Source organism: Papilio machaon, chromosome 8 (assembly GCF_912999745.1).
Source record: "Papilio machaon chromosome 8, ilPapMach1.1, whole genome shotgun sequence".
NCBI lineage: Eukaryota > Metazoa > Arthropoda > Insecta > Lepidoptera > Papilionidae > Papilio > Papilio machaon.
In genome coordinates, this window is record NC_059993.1 from 3,711,027 (window position 1) to 3,729,767 (window position 18,741).

An 18,741-nucleotide genomic window follows, 5' to 3' on the forward strand; every position below is an offset into this window, starting at 1 on the left:
TTTGCGCAAATATTGAATCGCTTATCGACGTATCATGTAGAGCTTGAAAAAAATAGTTTTTGTTGTAATAAAAAAATCTAATAGTTAAAAACCAAATGATACACGGATGTAATAAAATAACGTATAATTTTTAAGTTCATTTTATTTTCAATAACATAAAAATGTTATGTTTTTTTTTCCATTTTATACATTTCGAAATGAATTTCAGTGGGTACGAATCTGATCACTAAAATGTTCACAATAAGTTGAAGAGTTTACACTACAGTACAGTTTGGCTTTGCACGAAATCACGGTATGGCTATCGCCATATTTTGAGTTTCTTTTTTCACTTATTTCCAAATGCCGTATCTTACATTCGTACGAGCAAAAATCTACAATACTCCACAGCAGTTCATTATAATATTCAACAAAATATATTGTAATAATTTACTCGCTTGGGTCGATCATTCCGTTTGATTTTTGTATTTCTGCTATTAAATGTTGATATGCTAAAATTTTTATGATATTTTCCATTTTATATAAACAAAAATACATCGTTTACCTAAATCAGGTAAAATTGTACAAAAATTATCATTTGGTCTTACAAAAATCGTTACAATGATCGACCCAAAGCAATATTCACTACAATAAATAGAACTAGCTAACTGGAATTGAAGGTCCCTTAAAAGTATGTAATTTTAGATAAAAAACTGTGATCAACCAATGCTACTTTCTCTTAGCACGCGCATCTAATCGCCGCATCTCATTCAGTAAACTTTCCAATTTGCTTGTACAGTTGACCACGGCTTTTTATAACACTAATTTTATTGTTTCATAATAGTTGACTAACTCTAAAGAGGCGTCCATATTCATAGCATGAAGAAAAATGCGCAAATTCACCAATTCTTACATAAATATTGAAAAGATTTGACAGTTTACATATAAACTCTAAGTAATTATAAACTGCTTTTAAAATTTTTATCAGTAATTTATCACTGTAAATTTTACAACATCTAAAATGAACAATGGCTCTTTGATTGACAATTTTAACGGGAACTTAATTCCATTTAGAAATTTCCACGATTGTCGATAATGTTTTGCACCTTACCAATTTGTATTTTAATTTTAATAAAAAATTTGTTTTTTTTTTCGAAATCCCCGTAACGTGGTAAGACATCAAATGGAACCAAACATTTGAAAATATGTGAAACAAGTTTTCCAAGTTTCAATGCTCATCGTAATTATAAAATGAATATTAAAAAAAAAGTATTTCTTTAAAATAAATTTGCTTGGTTATAACTTAGATCATTATTATTATTAGATACATAAATATTATTGCTTGTCAATTTTCTTAAATAAAAGGCGGCAGAAAAATAAATAAAAGTTTACTTGTAAGATGAGCATAGATTTTTAGATTTTTTAATCTGTGAACAACGGATATATGTTTCAGCGCGTAAATGTGACAGTTCATATTTCTTTTCTTTAAACTTTTTATCGTTTAAGTTCAGTAAAATTGTGATATTTTTTTATTTATACTAAAAACTGAATTTACTAGTTAATAGAAGCACCACAATTCTATATATTATAACCTATTCAGGTTAAATTCATCACCGTCGGTAAGAATAATTTTATCTAAATTGTATTTTGTTTTATTGCGATGTTTTTCAAATTAAACTTTTTTGATTAGTTGCTGTTAATCACATTATCTTACTTTTTTTTAAAAAAACTAATAGAAATTAATATGACAATGACACTGCGTTTACTCTAACAAGAGTAATTACAATTCTGTTCAATTGTCGTTAATTAATTTGAGGAACAACCGCATTTACGCACCGAATCACAAGCTTTTATTGCATTATGATGTTTGTATGTACATGTAAAACCATGTGTAGAATTTTAATTTAGTAATACTACACTAAAACTGGCCGTCATATAAGTATCCGCCATGTTCTCCTAAATATAACTACTTCATATAATATTCTTAACTAGTCAATATTTACAAATAATACAGTTCATTTATCTTTATATAGAAATTAAAATATATTTCTATCATTCTTCGATTCACAATAACGCAAAATAATTTAACAGAGTTCATTTTTGCACTCACATTTACAATATACGTTGCGTAACAAATTTGTTACCGCTTTAATTTGTCGATTTGAAACAACACGTTTAGAATATATCACCCAGTATGCGAGTACAGCAATACTCACCGATCTTATCGTACCTTACTTAATTAAAAATGCAGAATATGTGATAACGTCAAGGAATATATTACAATGAACGGCAATTGAACATTATAGTCCGCTCGCATCAAATAGGAACTATAAGATTCACAATGCCCGCGCGCGCGGCCGCGGCACGCTATATGTACAGGCGCGGCCGCTCGCCCTACCGCTACCAAACAACTAGCACAAATAAAACTCTCTATTTACAACCGGCTCGGCTACTCGTCAACCAACGACACCAAAACAATTCTAATCGATAAAAAGTATTACATTGAATCGAAAGACAAATTGAATTAATATTTATTGTAAATTTTTGTTACAGTTTATGCTAGAGTTTAGAATATAGGGAGCTTGAGTGGCGCCACCGTGACGGCGGTGCGAGGAACTATACATGCACAACGCCGCGGTATGGCCGGCGCGGCGCTCTTCTCAATACTTTATCTATACAACTATAAATGTACTCCGGCACCGTCGCTGCGACAGGCGGTGCCCCGTCCGCGCGGCCGCCGCGCTCGGCGCCCCCGCGAACGGACGAGGAACTAAAATCTAGTATCACAATATCGGGCTTCATCGCTCGAACAGTTGCATCGACGCACTACGTGCACAAACGAACGAACACCGGGAACCTTAACGTAACTCGTAACGTCCAAGTCGTTTAATAACTCGCGGAGCGAACTGAGAATTCCACTTAGAAGTATCATTAACGAGATCAAAGGATAATTCTAGGCGACTATGAGTCGTAGGATCATTCGGTTTGGGCCTCCGCGAGGAAGGTTAAGGCTCACTCGAACAGCGCAAGGAGGTCGTCGGAGGAGGGCGCGCGCGGGGGGTGGCTGCCCGCCGAGGAAGAGGAGGAGGGCGGCGTGGCCAACAGCTCGCCCAGCGCCGGCGCGTCCAGGTACGATAGCAGTTCCATCGGGTCCACGTTCGTTTCAGGAAGCAACTGGAAACGTACATTTTCGTTTAATCTCTTATTTATTTACTTTCACTGTAGAATTTCAATATGGCTTTGATATTTTTTATGAGCATAACAACTAGAGATTCAAACATTGTTTAAAGTTAAAATAAAACTTATGAACGTAAACGTATTGCAGCCAATAATACCAAACAAAATTTAAAAAAAAATCTTTCCGTTTGGGAAGAGCCATGACGTTTCTAATGAATTGTAAAGAGACTGGGAAATATATGTTAAGTTTTCTTACGTTCAAGTTGTCGGTGCCCTCCCCGTCGATGACGGCCGCGGGGTCAAAGTTGAGGTCGGCGGGTATGTCGACCTCGCTGAGCGGATGCCCGACCGAGGGCGGGCCGGGCGTGTGGCTGGAGCCGGGCGTGTGCGCGCCGCCGCCGCCCGGCGTGTGTGCCGAGCCCGGCGTGTGCGGCGTGTGCGGGGTATGCGGCATCTAAAGAACATACACATTGTCTCTAAAGGTATTCTCATTTGTACTTTAAAATAAAATCCAATTCAATGGAAATTAAAAATTTTAGCAAAGATATCAAAAAAAAAATCGCCTTTATGGAAGCAAAGAGACATTTTTTGACATTTAAATAGAATTTAAAGCTATATGAATTACACCAAAGTTTCTTGATTTGAATCTCATGCAAGAATCTTTGGAGTAACTAATTCTAATATATATTTTTTGTGTTCTGTATACATTAGGTTTTATGTAATGTTTTGAAAACTCACCTGTTCATTTAGACTCTTCTCCATAGCGTTGAGTGGGTCTAATGAATTGACACTTTCATTCAAATGTGACAGAGGTCCATTGCCAGCAAATTCATTACTGCCAGGACCATTGTTCATGCCGAAATCATAGTTCTGACTATTGCTCCCGCTTGAGTTCCTACTCTGTCCACTTTGGTTGTAGGAGGATATCATAGAACCGCTGGCGATTGTGTTCATATCTGGTGGTAGGTATGGTGATAATGCGTTCATGTCCCAATTGTTCATTGTAGGCATGTTCATAGACCCGGGTGACATGGCCTTGCCACGTTTCCCTACGCTGTTGTCATTACTGTCGTCTTCTTGCTAAAAATATATAAATAACTGTTAGTTATTTTGTATGTAAATATTAGTTCTTCTATTTTGCTAAAGTGAATTTGTTAAAAGGATTTGAATTGATATAAATGAATGGTAATAAGAAAGACAGAAAAAACAAGGTTGTAAGTTCAAGACAAAACATGCTTTTTGATTAATATAAAACTTTATATTTTTAATAACAAAACTGTCTGTATTCAGTTAATATTTGTCTTAATATTACATTTTATAATAAATCCTTTTATTTACCTTAATGCCAGAGTTGGTGACACTTTTTGCTGCTTTCCAATTTGCTCCGTTATCTATGGTCACTTCATCTACATCTGAGCCATTTAGAGTGTTAAGAATACCCCACATGTACTGGTCCACTTCTAATCCTTCTAACTGTGCCGGTTTACTACAAAGGAAAAACAACGTTAAAAGGTTGTCTTAAGGTACAAATATACAAAAAAATCTTCTGGACAGATTATTTTTCAAAGGTGTATACAAGTTTCTGGACAACACAGATTAATATTCCAATATGTTTTCATTAACAGTACCATAATTATATATTAGTATTCAACTCACTTGCACACCGGACATCTCCATGACCCCCGTTCACAATTGAGTTGTAAATATGACTCCAAATCGAAGCATTGTATGTGTTTGCATTCATGTCCGCGCGCCGGTAGCGTGATCTTTTTGAAGGTGATTGGACATTTTAGCGATACTTTTAGTGCCGTTTGCTCCACGCCATCCCTGTCGTTGCCCGTGTTGGAGCTATTGTTGTTGACCGGTGTCTGGTTGAAGTTCATCTTGATCTTGGCGATACAGTGATCGGCTGTTAGCAATCGCTTTCGTAGCAAGCCTTGTAACACGCTACGTACACTCGGCCGATGGACTAATTGAAGTACGAATAGGTGAGACTGTAAATTGAAATGATGTTAAATGAGTAATTTAAATAGCACAGTGTTGTTAAAACAGTTAAGTTCATACAGCTTGAAGGGATTTAAGTTCAAGAGTGAACTTGATATTTGTTATAGCTGATATCTGTTAAGGTTTATAAAGATACAGATACTTACGCAGCAACACGCCGAGACTGTGATCTGTATCGTGTTCCTCCCTGGCTGGCACACTTCTTTCAGGTACAAAGGTTTGTGCGAGGTTTTGTTCTCGCCCCGGTCTATGACGAGCGGCGTCGCGTTCACTGACACTTGTACGCTCGCTGGCCAGTTCGTGTTCATCTGCCGGTCCTCATGGTGGAAGCATTTCAGTTGTAACTCAAGGTCCGATCTGTGAACAAGCAAAATGTTAATCTATGCGTATTCGACACATTCGTATTGTTTTAAGCATTCATATGTGTACAAAATTACCTCCAAATTAATGTTGAGTGGACAGTGGGTTTTAATTGGAATACATGGTTGCTAACCGCTAAATTATGCTCTAATCTAAATGGTGGTAGAATAATACCATCTCTTACAGGGAATGTTAATCGGAGCTCGTCATCTGAAACAAAAAAAAAAACATTTATTTCATATGTTCAAAAAAAGAAATTTGAATTAAATACATATATCAGATTATAACATTGTCTTACTTTGCATGCCCATCGATGGTTTGAGCTCGTTAAAGTGGGGTTTGACATCAGCATTGGGGCTGATGTAAGGCGGCATACTACTCGCCGGCGTAAGCGGCGGCGTGGGATTGCCCGGCACCGGGCTATGCTGGTAAGACATGCTCGTGCGCATCGCCACCTCCTGCGCGAACTGCCCCGTGTATTGCCCGGCGTATTGCGCGTTGCTGCCTTGATGCTGCGGAAATTGGTTGGGCACTCCTCCGTTGAAATATTGCCCTTGGTTCGAATAAGGGGGCGTCGATTGTCTCATACTCCCTCTCATGGCTGCGCCGAAGTTACTAGTTGGTCCCAGAGGTTGCTGAGGTGGGTATTGAGATTGGAATCCCGGCCGGCCGCCATACCCGGCGGGATACTGCGGGCCGAAACCCGGCTGGCCGCCCATGTACTGAGGCTTCCGCTGCCCCATGAGCATCGTGCCTGAAGGGTAAGGCGTGTGTCGCCTTTGGTAGCTCGCTGTCATCTTGCCCGTGCTCGCCATCTGCCCGGGGCCCATCTGCGAGCTCATCATGTTGGCGTGCATGCCCATGTTGGCCATCTGCGCCATCGGGTTCATGCCGTTCATGGCGGCGTTGCCCATCTGTCCCATACCGGTCATGCCATTCATGCCGTTCATACCGTTCATGCCGCCGTTCCCGCCCATGCTCATGCCTGTCATGGCTGGGTTATGGCTGCGCTGCTGACCGTAGCCGTTCATCGCACCATACTGGGGATTTCCCATAGTCATGTTGTTTTGCATCTGCAAAGAAAAATTATGTTTTAAAGCCTATTGACAAGCAATAAGTCCTTATACGCCAAATAAAGGTTCCAGTATATATGATAACTATTTGTTTATTGAAAATATTGAATGTTATTTGAATACCCGCTTAATGTTTTTTTTTACCGAAAACTACCTAACTAAGTAATTGCGTATTGCCGACTTGTCAGTGTAGATTGTGCAGCATGCGTTGCGTACCTGCGAGAATGGCTGCGAGTCCTGCATCGCGGCCGTGGAGGCGGCGGCGACCATCGCGGCGGTGGCGGCGCTGGCGCTGGCGCCGAACTGCGCGCTCTCGCCGCCGCCGCTCATCGCGCCCGTCCCGCCGCACCACCCATACCCGCTGACAAAAACAACACAACACACGTTAACCATTGGTCACACACTAAGTTCGACTTACAGTAATACAAAAATCATTTATTAGTCGATATTTGATATTAATTACTTTAGAATATTCTGAGAAGGGTTTTAATTTTAAGTAGGATTATATGGTATTGCTGCATGTGACTAATTTGCTGGAGCGTCAACAGAAATGTCAAATTAATTGAATTATTTCTGAAGAATATTTTTTTTAAAGCTTAATGGGAAAATATGAACAAACGATATGGTTAATGGTGTATATATTTCGTAGATCGCATTCTATAGATAGTATAAGTAGCGCTAAGCAAAGCGTTAACTAGGTATAACGGTACCTACCTTGAGCAAGCTACACATTATCGAGTGGTTTACCTATACAACTGTATTTTTAATATCGTTAGGTATTAAAATGTGAAATCAGTCCGGCAATTTTATTTGATTCGCGATACGAGCAGTTTCTATTCTATTGCAAGTGGCCTTGCCGAGTCGAACATTTTACATTCCACACGTTAACGCTTCGATTATTAATAAACACGGACTCAATATTCAACCCAAATTCTATTGACGCAAGATCTTTTTTTAATATGTGCACACGGATTTTTATTATTTTGACGAACAATGAGAGTTGTAAAAAATCAATATGGACGTACGTAGTGACGCGCTGTTACCCCTGTGTTTCTCTCGGGATGTGTTTCATATTTTTTTTTGTATAGCACCCGGAGTGGGAGAGCGATTCATGTGAACTGCTTTTGGGGCCAATTCCCGAGCCTTCCCGGAGCCCTTCCTAATAATTCCCATTCGACAAATGCCCGACAAACACTCGCACGGGCTACCCATTGTTGTATGCGTCTCTACTATTGTAACCATATTGGGTTTGCAAGTTTACGAGTATAATTTTGTGGAAAGGATTTTTATATTTTGAAAATTGAAAGCGTTGCCATACTTTTAAGAATTTTACATTTCACTCAACATTATAAACACTGATAAACTCAATTATTTGGCAAATTAGACTGATAAAACTGTTTTAACTAATTACTTGCTTTATTGCTTAATTATATGTATCAAAATCGATTTGTCTCAATTATAGTTGAATAGTTTGTCAAGCATTTGACGATTCACACTTAAGTATCGTCATAAATAGCTTAACAGATACTTAGTAGAGTCGAAAACCAATAAACACGCGAGTCAACAGCGCTCAAGACGGTTCGTCTTATTCATCTCCGGCGCAGATGATTTACAAGGGTCCTTCCTTAGGTAAACTTCGTCCGACCTGCGCTTCTTTTTATAGTTTTGTCTGAACCTTTTTTCCTTTACCGACTAAAATGTGTAGCCGAACAAAAAAAAACTTGTATTCTGCATCCTGGTGCACTTTTTGTAAAAGTGGTACCACATCCGAATAATCACTTACGTCTCGCTCAAAATATTTTGGGTTCTTGAATGCAGACGCGGCATGTTCGTTTGAGACAATTCTCGGAATCTCAACGAAATTGTATGGATCTTAAACCTTATACTATTGGTTAATAGAAAAGACTAATGTTTTTATTTAGAAAATCATTGTATTTAGTGAACATATAAACGACACAAAAATCAAATATTGCCGGTTCTTAGCTCATATGATCAGGTATCGAAAGAACAACTCACGTTTATCGACATGCGAAACTGCTAAATAAATTAATATGAATGAGTACGTCGCTATTTCGAGAAGCTGGAAGGTGTTCGGCATAATATTGAAAGATAGACGAGAGAAACGCGTAGGAATTTTGATACATTGGCTATAGTTAATTTTAGATAGATGCGCAGACGCGGCGAGTTGTTACCTAATTGGCGGCGGAGATACGTTGTTATCGAATGCTCTTTTAAAAAGAAACAAATTAAAAGCGCTACTAATTGGCGAATATCGGGCGTGGGTTAAGTTTTTAGTTGTCAAATTGCAACCCTTATTGAGCGGTGATGGTATTAACAAACGAGTTTCCGAGTATCGATTCTCAACGTAATACGATGTGCCACGCGCGGAGGAATGCTGGCCGCTAAGAAGCGTAGCGTTTTTAAAACTTGTACATAAATTATAAGGAATTAAATGTTAAATATGAAAGTTTATAGAAAATAATTTTGTAATTACCGTGACGATATTGATTATATTGTTTAAATAAAACAGTGTTAAATAAGGCATTAATTGTAAGCTGTGTATAGATTACTATCGGGTAGCGTGAAGCCGTGACGTGTACCGCCCCTGTGTTTCGTCGACAGTTGGTCACCCCTATTTAAAAGCCACTTCACATTGTGGCCTGTGTTCACATTTGTATATGATATAAAAGTACATATGACGAGGATCGATATTATTGGAACTTGATTAAAACAAAAAGTATCGGTGTTTGGAAGATAAATTATTCTAGTTACGTTATTGTTTGATTACTGACTACTAAATCATAGTTTATTGTTGTTTATTTACAAATATTTTTATTGAATTATTATAGTTTGACAGCAACATTATTTGCTTTAAAACTGTTCAATTAGCAAATACATTTTCCACCTATAAACAAGTTCATGCATTCATGATCGTAACTTGAAAACGTATTGGGATAATCTTATCTTATATTTTTGCAAAATAATGAAGATCAGTTACAAAATACATATATTACGGAATATAAACATACTTAAACAAAAAAAAAAGTTTAGTAGACGTCTTTAGAAAAGTGTTTGGATGATACAAATATGAATAATTAAGTTTTTAAATTGTTGATTGTTAAAGTTTTGTGTAATATTTATCTGGTCAATTGAGATTCGAGGTCGGGAGAATGAATCATGCTTCAAGGAGCGAATTCCGGGGGTTTGGAATGGAGGCGAGCGCTTTGGGGTGGATACGACACAATGATCGGGAAGGGTCGGCGAGCTTCGCAAACTTGGGGTAAGTGGGCCGGGTCGCGGCGATATGAAGCTATATTACGCTTCTCATATTAATTTGTTTCCGTATCAGACAAAACGTATCAGATGTTATACTGAGTAATTTTTTTCACACTTGATATATGTAATTAGACACTAATTTTACGTGTTTGAATAAACTGTAAAGTGTTAGATCGTATATTTAAGTAAATTCGTTCAAGTCTATTAAGCACGTGGTATAATAGTGTAGTCGGTGCATCCGCCCCCGGCCGCAGTGCCCGTTGAAAACAGACATATTTTCCCACGACCACTTACAAGCTGCTACAAATCTTTTAATATAACATTCTTTTCGTGTGACGTGTATCCTTATCTCTAGACGTAGCGAGGTAAAACAAACGGCCATCGATGCTATTTAACAACGCGTCGTGTATTTAGTTGAATATTTGTAATAATTGCAGAGCGCGCTACCCTTGAAGTGTTGAGTAGAGGACTTCCTGTGCACCGTTCACACAATCCCGCTTCCACTCCCCGTTTATTATTATTTAGTTATTGGTTTTGAATAAAGGCGCGCTGCCATCAACAATATGTCGCTCGTAAAGGTGACTACGAAACAAAGCCGCCGAGCGCCACGACTTAGCACCTGCTTATTTTTTTAGTATAATTTACACTACAAATGTAATAACAATCATGGGCAACGACAACCGATGATAGTTTTAAAGTTATCGATATTACATAAACATTAAAAATTAAACCGATACCTATTTAAACGATGGTAAAATTTATTTAACGAGTCCTTAACTATTGGATGAGCTAAGTGTTAATAATTTGTTTGTTTGTGTTTATTGTAAGAGCTAAAGTGCAGTCACCGCTTGCATTCCCATCGTACGTTAGTGTGAGTGCGCTGCGCTTGTGTGCGTACAATTTGTGTGTGTGTGTGAGTGTAGAGACATCTGTGTGCGTGATGGGCACCGAAAGCGTTTGTGCGTGTGAATGGAGGAACACATTTCATTTCTTTCATTATAATTGCAGTGATGCGCGCGGCCGGCAATGTCACTCGCTCGTGTACTTTACAGTTGCCATATGATTATAAGGGATTTACGTACAGATTGATTTATGCGAATGCGTAAGCACATATTTTTCTTCGAGAATAATACAAATGGCTAAGCGGCTATGCTATGCTAAAATGTTATGCGGTAGCAAATAAAGTTTTACTCATAGAGGATATTTGATTTTATTGCCCGTTAACTACGATAAGGTGGGTAGAGGTAAGCGAGGCACGTTTCAGCGTTTTGTTGAAATGTAAACAAACTTGTTCCGGATAAGATAAAAAAGTAAGTGCCTTAATAGGTGTGACGTTTCGTTGACAAATAGGTATTCGCGCACGAAAAATACTAGATAACTTAAACTATGCTAATTGAATTTATACGAAAGATGGGTCTTGGGAATTTGTTTACTAAAATTTTACAAAAACACCTTACGATAACACATAAATAAAATTCAATATCCGAAAAATGTTAAGTTGGACATAATATGGTACTCACTTATGCGCGTTGACTCTGTATCCTATGGTCCCTTGCAGGGGGTTGTGTTTTGCCGTGTCGGGAGCGTGTGCTCCCGCGTAACTTATGTTGTTCCCCGCGTACCCAGCCGTATTAGCAGAGTTCGCCGTCCTGTCGCTTCAAGCGCACCCCCTGAAACACCACGTATCCTGTTGTACTTTCTAAATATTCCACTTACACTGCTTCAAATTTTTCTGTATTTTTATATTGTTTTTTAATTCGACAATTATTCTCTTTTTTTTGCCTGCGATCTTTTTTTAAATTAGTTTCTAACGTTCTGAACGTCAACAATCGATACGTTCATCGTGTCGTCTTTTAGAATAAAATTTACACTTCGCAAATGAGTTTTTAATTTTAATGTGTTGTTCACGAAATTCACTGCTAATTTATCTCCTTTAATTAAATTTTATGGTGGAATTTACTTATCAGAATTATTTTTTATTTATTACACAATAATTGAAAACAACCAATTTCAAATATTTTAAAACACTGATGTACGATTGAGCTGTGTGTCGCTTTTTTGATCAACGGAGGTTAATTATTATTTTATAGTACCGAGTTGTATTTTTGTAACTGTTACTTTATTTATAATTACTTAATTATTTATTTATTTACTGTTACGTTATTAGAAGTATTAGTAATTAGCCGAACTGATAACACACCTTAATTTTTTTTTTGTCTTTTTGTCACTTTATTCCACACAATCCAAGGCAATGATTGCACAGATCATTTATTAATATAATCCACAAATGATCTTCAAAATCCAATTTTTGCACTTTGCAATCCTTTTTTCGTGGGCCACTGCACTTTATTTACGTTGAAAAATTCAAATCGTCACTTAGCACAGTTCATAAAATATCCAAATCCAATGTATAATATTTGCACCTGTCACTGTGTTCCAACATTTGATAATAAATTTATTATTATCGTTCACTCACGAGTCCGACTTTGTATTTACCGAAACATCATAGACGTGTAGCGCGAGCGCCGACACCGACGTCACTGACATCGAGCAACCGCACGGTCCACCGTCAAAGGTAACACTGGCGATGGCGATGGCGAGCCGGCGACGGCGACGGTGAGTGAGAGGTTGCGCGCGGGGCGCCCACCGAGCGGCGTTGCCAGCTCGCGCGATAAAGTGGCGCACCCCCGCCCCGCGCCATGAGCCCCTTGCCCGCGCCGCTCGGCACCGCTCGGCCGCCGTCGGCATCGTACCCCTGCCCTGCCCTGCCCGTGCCCCGCCTCGCGCACTCAACGTTTCACGTAACGGTCCTCAATCGAGCGCGCGCTACTCGCTCGTTGCTTGTTGGAGTACGGCAGTCGGATTCCGAGAGCATGGATGTGTCGAAGGGTGACATCTACATTCGTTTCCATGAAGATCTATAGATATCGAACGTATTTACTTTCGGGACAACTCATAGAATTTTCAATAATGAATTTGTTTGCCACATTTTAAATTTTGGTATGATCTAGATTTTCAGGTAGACATTTTATCAGATTTTTTTTGCGTAAAGAGCGCTCCGACGGTGGCCGCGGCATTCGGCAGCGTCTGTTGAGTTCATAATAATTAACAGCGATAAACAATGGGCATGTCGTCCTCCGGTCTCTACCTGCGCATGACGACAGAGGACGAGTGACTCGTTCGTCTGTTCGATGATGTCCTCGCGACGCATTGAAACTATATTTTTGATTTATTTTAATGGCATTTGACACCTCGATGAATATCTAGTTTAAAATTAAAATATCACGGAGGTGACAATTCACAAACAATTGTTGTTAAAATAATAATAATAATTTATCAAATTTTAAAACCTTAAAAAACCATCATCAAATTAGTAATCTATTCATAGAGGATGGTGACAAGTGTTAAGAAATACCTACTTCGATATGAATTTCGATAGTTGGTCTATCAGCTGGAAAGTCGGGAAAGCGGCTGCGCGTGAGCAACGCGCCTTGTCCGCGTTCCGATGCGTCGCCAGCGCCGGCGCTACTGACACTCGTACTGTTTTCGAATTTAAAAGTTATTAAATCAACAAAGTTGTAACTTACATTAATATAGTTAATTTTAATAATTGCTTATATCTGAATGAAAAGCATGAAACCTTATTTACTTTTTGCTTTCATACATATAAATTTTGGTAAAATTAGCATTTAAATTTTATAACAAGAGTACAAAACGGTGATAATTAAAACGTGTTTCGCTCGATTTCCTCCTGCAATGCTGAAAATCTTATCATTTCAGATAATAACAATGACGTTGAATGGTTCGTGATAATGTATTATCCACATAAAGGCACGTAGCATTGTCTCTGCCTACAGGTTTGTAATAATGTTATGCTGGTAGATATAGAAAGGTCTTACGTGATGTAAAGGGTATTGCAACAAATTGTGACAGATAACAAGATAAGCCAATTGCGTCTCAGTAATCAAAGTATACTAAGAAATATGATGTCGACTTAATTTTTCCATTCCTTTGTTTCATTAGCAATTTTGTGGTTATGAATTTTCAGTGTTACGCTAGGATTTCATCAGGGATGATGGTCACAAGTATCAATTTCTTATCGTCTTAATACAATGCGCTACCGCAACCTGATACTTTCTGTCTTTAGGCTGAAATACTTCTTGTCTTGCTTTACCTATTTATAATCTTTAATTTATTTGCACCGTTTTCGTAAATAGAAGGAAGCTGTTAGTTCTCTGGCGTCGAACACATCTCGCTGCCAGTTGGTCAACAATAGCTCATCATCAAAGCGTTGAAAGCGGAGAATTAAAAAGTCAGTTTTTCCCCGTTGACACTGGCTATAAATCACGGTCGCCGTGTTTATTTTATGAGTCGGCTATTATCGTCAACGCGCCGGTTTTGCAACACAAGCGCGCCTCTGATGCGCTGGAGTTGTTCAATATCAACTATACTCATTCAAGTGCTGCAAGCTAGATAATTATACTAAAATGAATTAAATTGAGCGTAGTAAGACTAGGAAATATCACAGGTATTGCTGTACTAGTACAATAATCGAATAATCTAGGCCAGTATTTCGGACACCAAAAGTAGTCCATGTTAGGTGAACTTTGTTCCGTCGCTCTATGATGTAAAATATAAACGTAAAAATAATATAGGATGGAATTTACTTATCTACAACAGACATATTATCTTCTTAGTGTAAATATACTGCAGATAAGAATACTATATATCCAAAGGTTCTCTTCTCGTAAACACGTGCAATAGAGCATTGTTGCCCACCTGGCAACATTGTGATACAGGGTAGTGCCATCTAAACCGCCTCACTTCCTCACATGCTGTCAACTCTTTGGCAAAGATGAGTTAATTGTAGTTGACGGTTAACCAATCGAGTTAACTATAATAAAAATTAAGCAGTTTTTGCTAAGATTGATTAAAAATTAAAATAAAAACTGTTTGTTTGAGATGTAAGACATAATATTATACTGCAACGACATTGAGATTTTTTTTATTAAATACGAAAGTTTTTTATCAACAATTCAAATAGATACGCCGAAATGTCTACTTGCTTTCAAGATAAAGACATAATTAAATCGCGCAGTCAAACGCTATTTTATTCATTCAAATAATTTTGATGATCAACTAATCTCTTTTACTGTAGTTGTTTCTTTCATAATTGCGATTATTTTAGATTATAGAATTTTGAATGAAATTTGAATAGAGATTTAATGATATTAGAGCGGGTCGTAAGTGGCACATAATGCAATGTGGCAAGCGCATGTCTGCACCTCCCTTTGGCAAAAACCTGTTCCGCGCTTCGCCAGGGAAATATGTCGCCGCGCGCGCCGTGACTCGCAATCGCCTCGTTTCCATCACTGTTTCGTTACGCCAAATTATTATTTGTGTTTATTTGTTTATTGACCTTGTAAGTACTTCGGAAAAAGTACTTGGGTATTTAGCACGAGCAGGGCGATGTTTATCAGATGTAAAATGGTTGTGTGATTTTTTAGTTGTTCTAATGTAGCTCTATGCGCGCCAACTGGTATTTTTTAATTTTGTTCCTCACAATTTTTTTTTTAGTTGAAATTAAAAACAATTGTTAATTCTTTCGTGAAATAAAGACCCCAACAAAGTTAAGGGAAACCATAACTTTTTATGCATTTTATGACAAGGTCAAACAAATAAAATACAACACTATTATTACTTTATTTCAATTTTCCGTTAAGGAAAAAGTTTCAAATTGATAGAAGACTTACCCAAAACAATAATTTAACGTGCAAGAATCCTATAAACAAACGTAAGTACGTCTACGAATTTCAGCATGCAAGTCTGGATGATACGAAATATTCATTTAATTTATTTTACAATAAAACAATTGATTAAAATTGACAAAACAAGTTATTAAATAAGTTTTTATAATTTTAATTTAGTAATTTTTTAATAATTCCATTTTATTCAAAACATTGAATGTGTTATTGTTAATAATATTATCAGCCTGAAATGGACTTGTTATCTCCGTTTTATTGATTTATCGCGGTTACATAAACGCTAATCTATGTGTGAGTGTGTCGCTATTTATAGGAAATAAACGTGTAACTAACCATTGTTATACGTTTAAGTTGTTTAGATTGTTACTTTTGTGTCTAATGAATACGATTTGAATGTAGTAGTTAAGACTGAATTTTTAATTACATCTGTCTTTCGCCAATTCAATATTGAAAAGTCGTTTTTGAAAAACCTGATCCATCGTTTGGGAGCCGATAGATGCTTTTCTACTTCTTCCGTTACAAAGTAATTAAAACAATCTTTGGATCGATCTTAAGGATCAATTATTGGGTTCAGTCTCTGATTATTAATGACATGTAAAATGGAATATTGAATACGGTTTGTTTTTATACTTTGTTATATTTAACGTTAGCTAGTGAGCGTAGTTACCACATGCCGCACTTCTATTATATCTGGAAGTCGCGGCTCGAATGTGAAAAGCGTATTTATTGCTTAAGGGGCAGTTTCACAAACTATTCATTGTACATATTTAACAAGGCTTACTTAAACTAGACTGAATTTATCATTACCATTATTACCATATCTTTATTACCTATAGCTTAGCCGAGAATAATTAATGCGAATGTAGTAAGTTCAATAACAAATGTTGTAAAATAAAATTCATACCTACGGGTAGTCAAATAGTTGAGTAAGCGTCCATACATGTTAATATATGCGTAGAAGTATATTTAATGCATTTGTATAAATTTATAAATAATATTTACACATATAGGTAAATCACCCTCTTACAGTTTTAAAACACAATAAAACGTAACCTATTTGATTTAAAAATATGATGCAATATTTTAATATCAAACAAATACCTAAACAGTAGTTTTCTCCATTCAAAACAATTCGCCTCGAAATTCAAGCTATCAAGGTAACTGAAAATAAATATATTGTTTTATGCATTCATTTGACAAAAAAATCAGGGCCAAATAGGTTCCGTAAACGAAGTAAGGCGTCACCTTCATTGTTATAATGAGATCGTATGTCATTTGTGTTTGTAAAAAAATAAGGTTTTTGTCTACACGACGAACATATCAATGAGATTATGTTGTCTCAATATGTACGATGTAAATAAAAATATTTAGTTATAGCACAAAAACTGAATAACCAAACATCAATAAACACAAAATTATGTTTTTCATTCTATTAACTTAACCTAATACTAACTTTGCTCTTTTAAAGTCTTAACAAATTGCGATATAAAAAAATCTTTAATTATTTCTTCTAATAAAATCGATAAATTAGACAGTATAACATTTAATGTAAAATGACCTTGGGAATAATCATATAATTTGAATCACACAGTGAAAACGTAGCTTTACGAACTGGCGATGATTTCCATTCTTCGCGCTTGAGAAAGTTAGACAGATGTATGTAAACACAACTCATTCTTCTTTCAACGATGGTGCGGCCAATTTTTTAAATTAATGACTGTGACAGGAAAATAAAACGGGTAAGTAGGTTCAATGGAATTTGAACTCATTTTTATTCAACGAAATAACATCTAAAAATATTTGAGATTTATTGCTTGTTTTAAAAAACTATATTTTTAATCTATGTACGTAGCAAAATAAGATTGTTTACATTTAAAGTTATTTTTATAATAAAATTATTCAAGTAAAACATATTTTTTAACCAATTTGCCAAGTCAACCACGGCATACAATTGTCAATATGTTCGAGTGTCCAAAATACATTTGTAAGTCCAATCATAATCAACGTAAGTGAAGAAAACAAAAATACATTGCTATCTCTGCTCACCTCAATAAAGCTGTATCAGTTTTAATGGTTTCCTTTTCAAATAAAAAAATGTTAATAATGTAATAATTGTGTGACGAAAATTAAATTTACACATTAATTAGCAAAGGTAAAGATGGAACAATGATGCGCTCGGAAGGGTTAAGTGTTTTACGAAAATAAAGGCTACGGAACGGGCACAATGACTCAGATGGAATTCAGCGGAGCTCCGCCATACTGAGCTTCGTCGGAATCAGAAATACAATCCTAATTATAATCGCACGCATCCGTCGAGCACCTCAATCGGTCGGGGAGCGCTTCGGTCGAAATACGCCGGCACTAACTCTTTGCCGAAACAAGCCGGCACTAACTCCTTGCCGAAACACGCCGGCATAAATCGCTTAGCCGAAACGAGCCGGCACTAAACACATCGACGTCTGCGCAGCCTTGGAGAGGCGGACACTGCATTGACAGGTGCGTTTACAAAGCCTCGTGTAATAAAATGGAAATGTCAGCTGTAGACCACAAACAAAACTAATGACTGTTCGTTCGACCTAATAAATATCGATTTGTTTTCATTTTTTAATTGGTAAAATATGTTTATTGTGCTAGGTCAGAAATGAAAAAGAAGAGATAAGTCTCTCATACTGAAAAAAAAATCACAAAAACAAATGAAAAAAAAAATCAGATTCGTACCCCTATAATTTAACAATTTAGCAATTAATTATCATCGAGTTGTGATACGTTCATTTTCGTTTCCAAAACTGTTTTTTTTATCATTTAATCAATTATTTTAATGATTTATGCACATTATTATCATTAAAAAACACACAAATTATGAGTACAATATGAAAGACAAGGTTCATAATAATAACGTAAACGTACCGGATACGACGCGCGACTCGAATTTGAATAATTTGTGGAACAATTACATTGCGCTTTTTAATAATAACCTATATGATTAGGTTGTCTCGCCGTTCGGCCGCTACGAATATTTGTAGTGTGCGTCGAATGTTATAAATAAAACGGCAGTATTAGCGGGTGGAGAGTGGCTCGTGTAGTGTACATAGAACGTTGCCGCATTGCGG

At 36.9% G+C, this 18,741-nt stretch overlaps 1 protein-coding gene across 1 annotated transcript; it reads right to left on the reverse strand.

The window, feature by feature from the left end:
* Positions 1-1,589: 1,589 nt before the first annotated feature.
* Positions 1,590-12,470, reverse strand: LOC106720759 (zinc finger MIZ domain-containing protein 1). The gene is made up of 11 exons (XM_045678915.1): positions 12,067-12,470; positions 11,387-11,536; positions 6,807-6,951; positions 5,816-6,590; positions 5,595-5,727; positions 5,304-5,514; positions 4,810-5,147; positions 4,492-4,639; positions 3,892-4,233; positions 3,410-3,607; positions 1,590-3,150 (listed from the first exon to the last, which is right to left on the reverse strand). The coding sequence occupies exons 3-11, from the start codon at positions 6,918-6,920 to the stop codon at positions 2,989-2,991; spliced, it is 2,421 nt and encodes an 806-aa protein (XP_045534871.1). The 5' UTR covers positions 6,921-6,951; positions 11,387-11,536; positions 12,067-12,470; the 3' UTR covers positions 1,590-2,988.
* Between the last annotated feature and the right edge of the window lie 6,271 nt (positions 12,471-18,741).

Excerpts from the sequence above, each read along its gene's own strand:
- LOC106720759 (XM_045678915.1), bottom strand. The coding sequence starts at position 6,920 with ATGAGCGGCGGCGGCGAGAGCGCGCAGTTCGGCGCCAGCGCCAGCGCC. Across the intron at positions 4,640-4,809 it reads TGGAGATGTCCGGTGTGCAA|TAAACCGGCACAGTTAGAAG; the intron begins GTGAGTTGAATA and ends TTTCCTTTGTAG. Across the intron at positions 3,151-3,409 it reads AGGGCACCGACAACTTGAAC|TTGCTTCCTGAAACGAACGT; the intron begins GTAAGAAAACTT and ends GTACGTTTCCAG.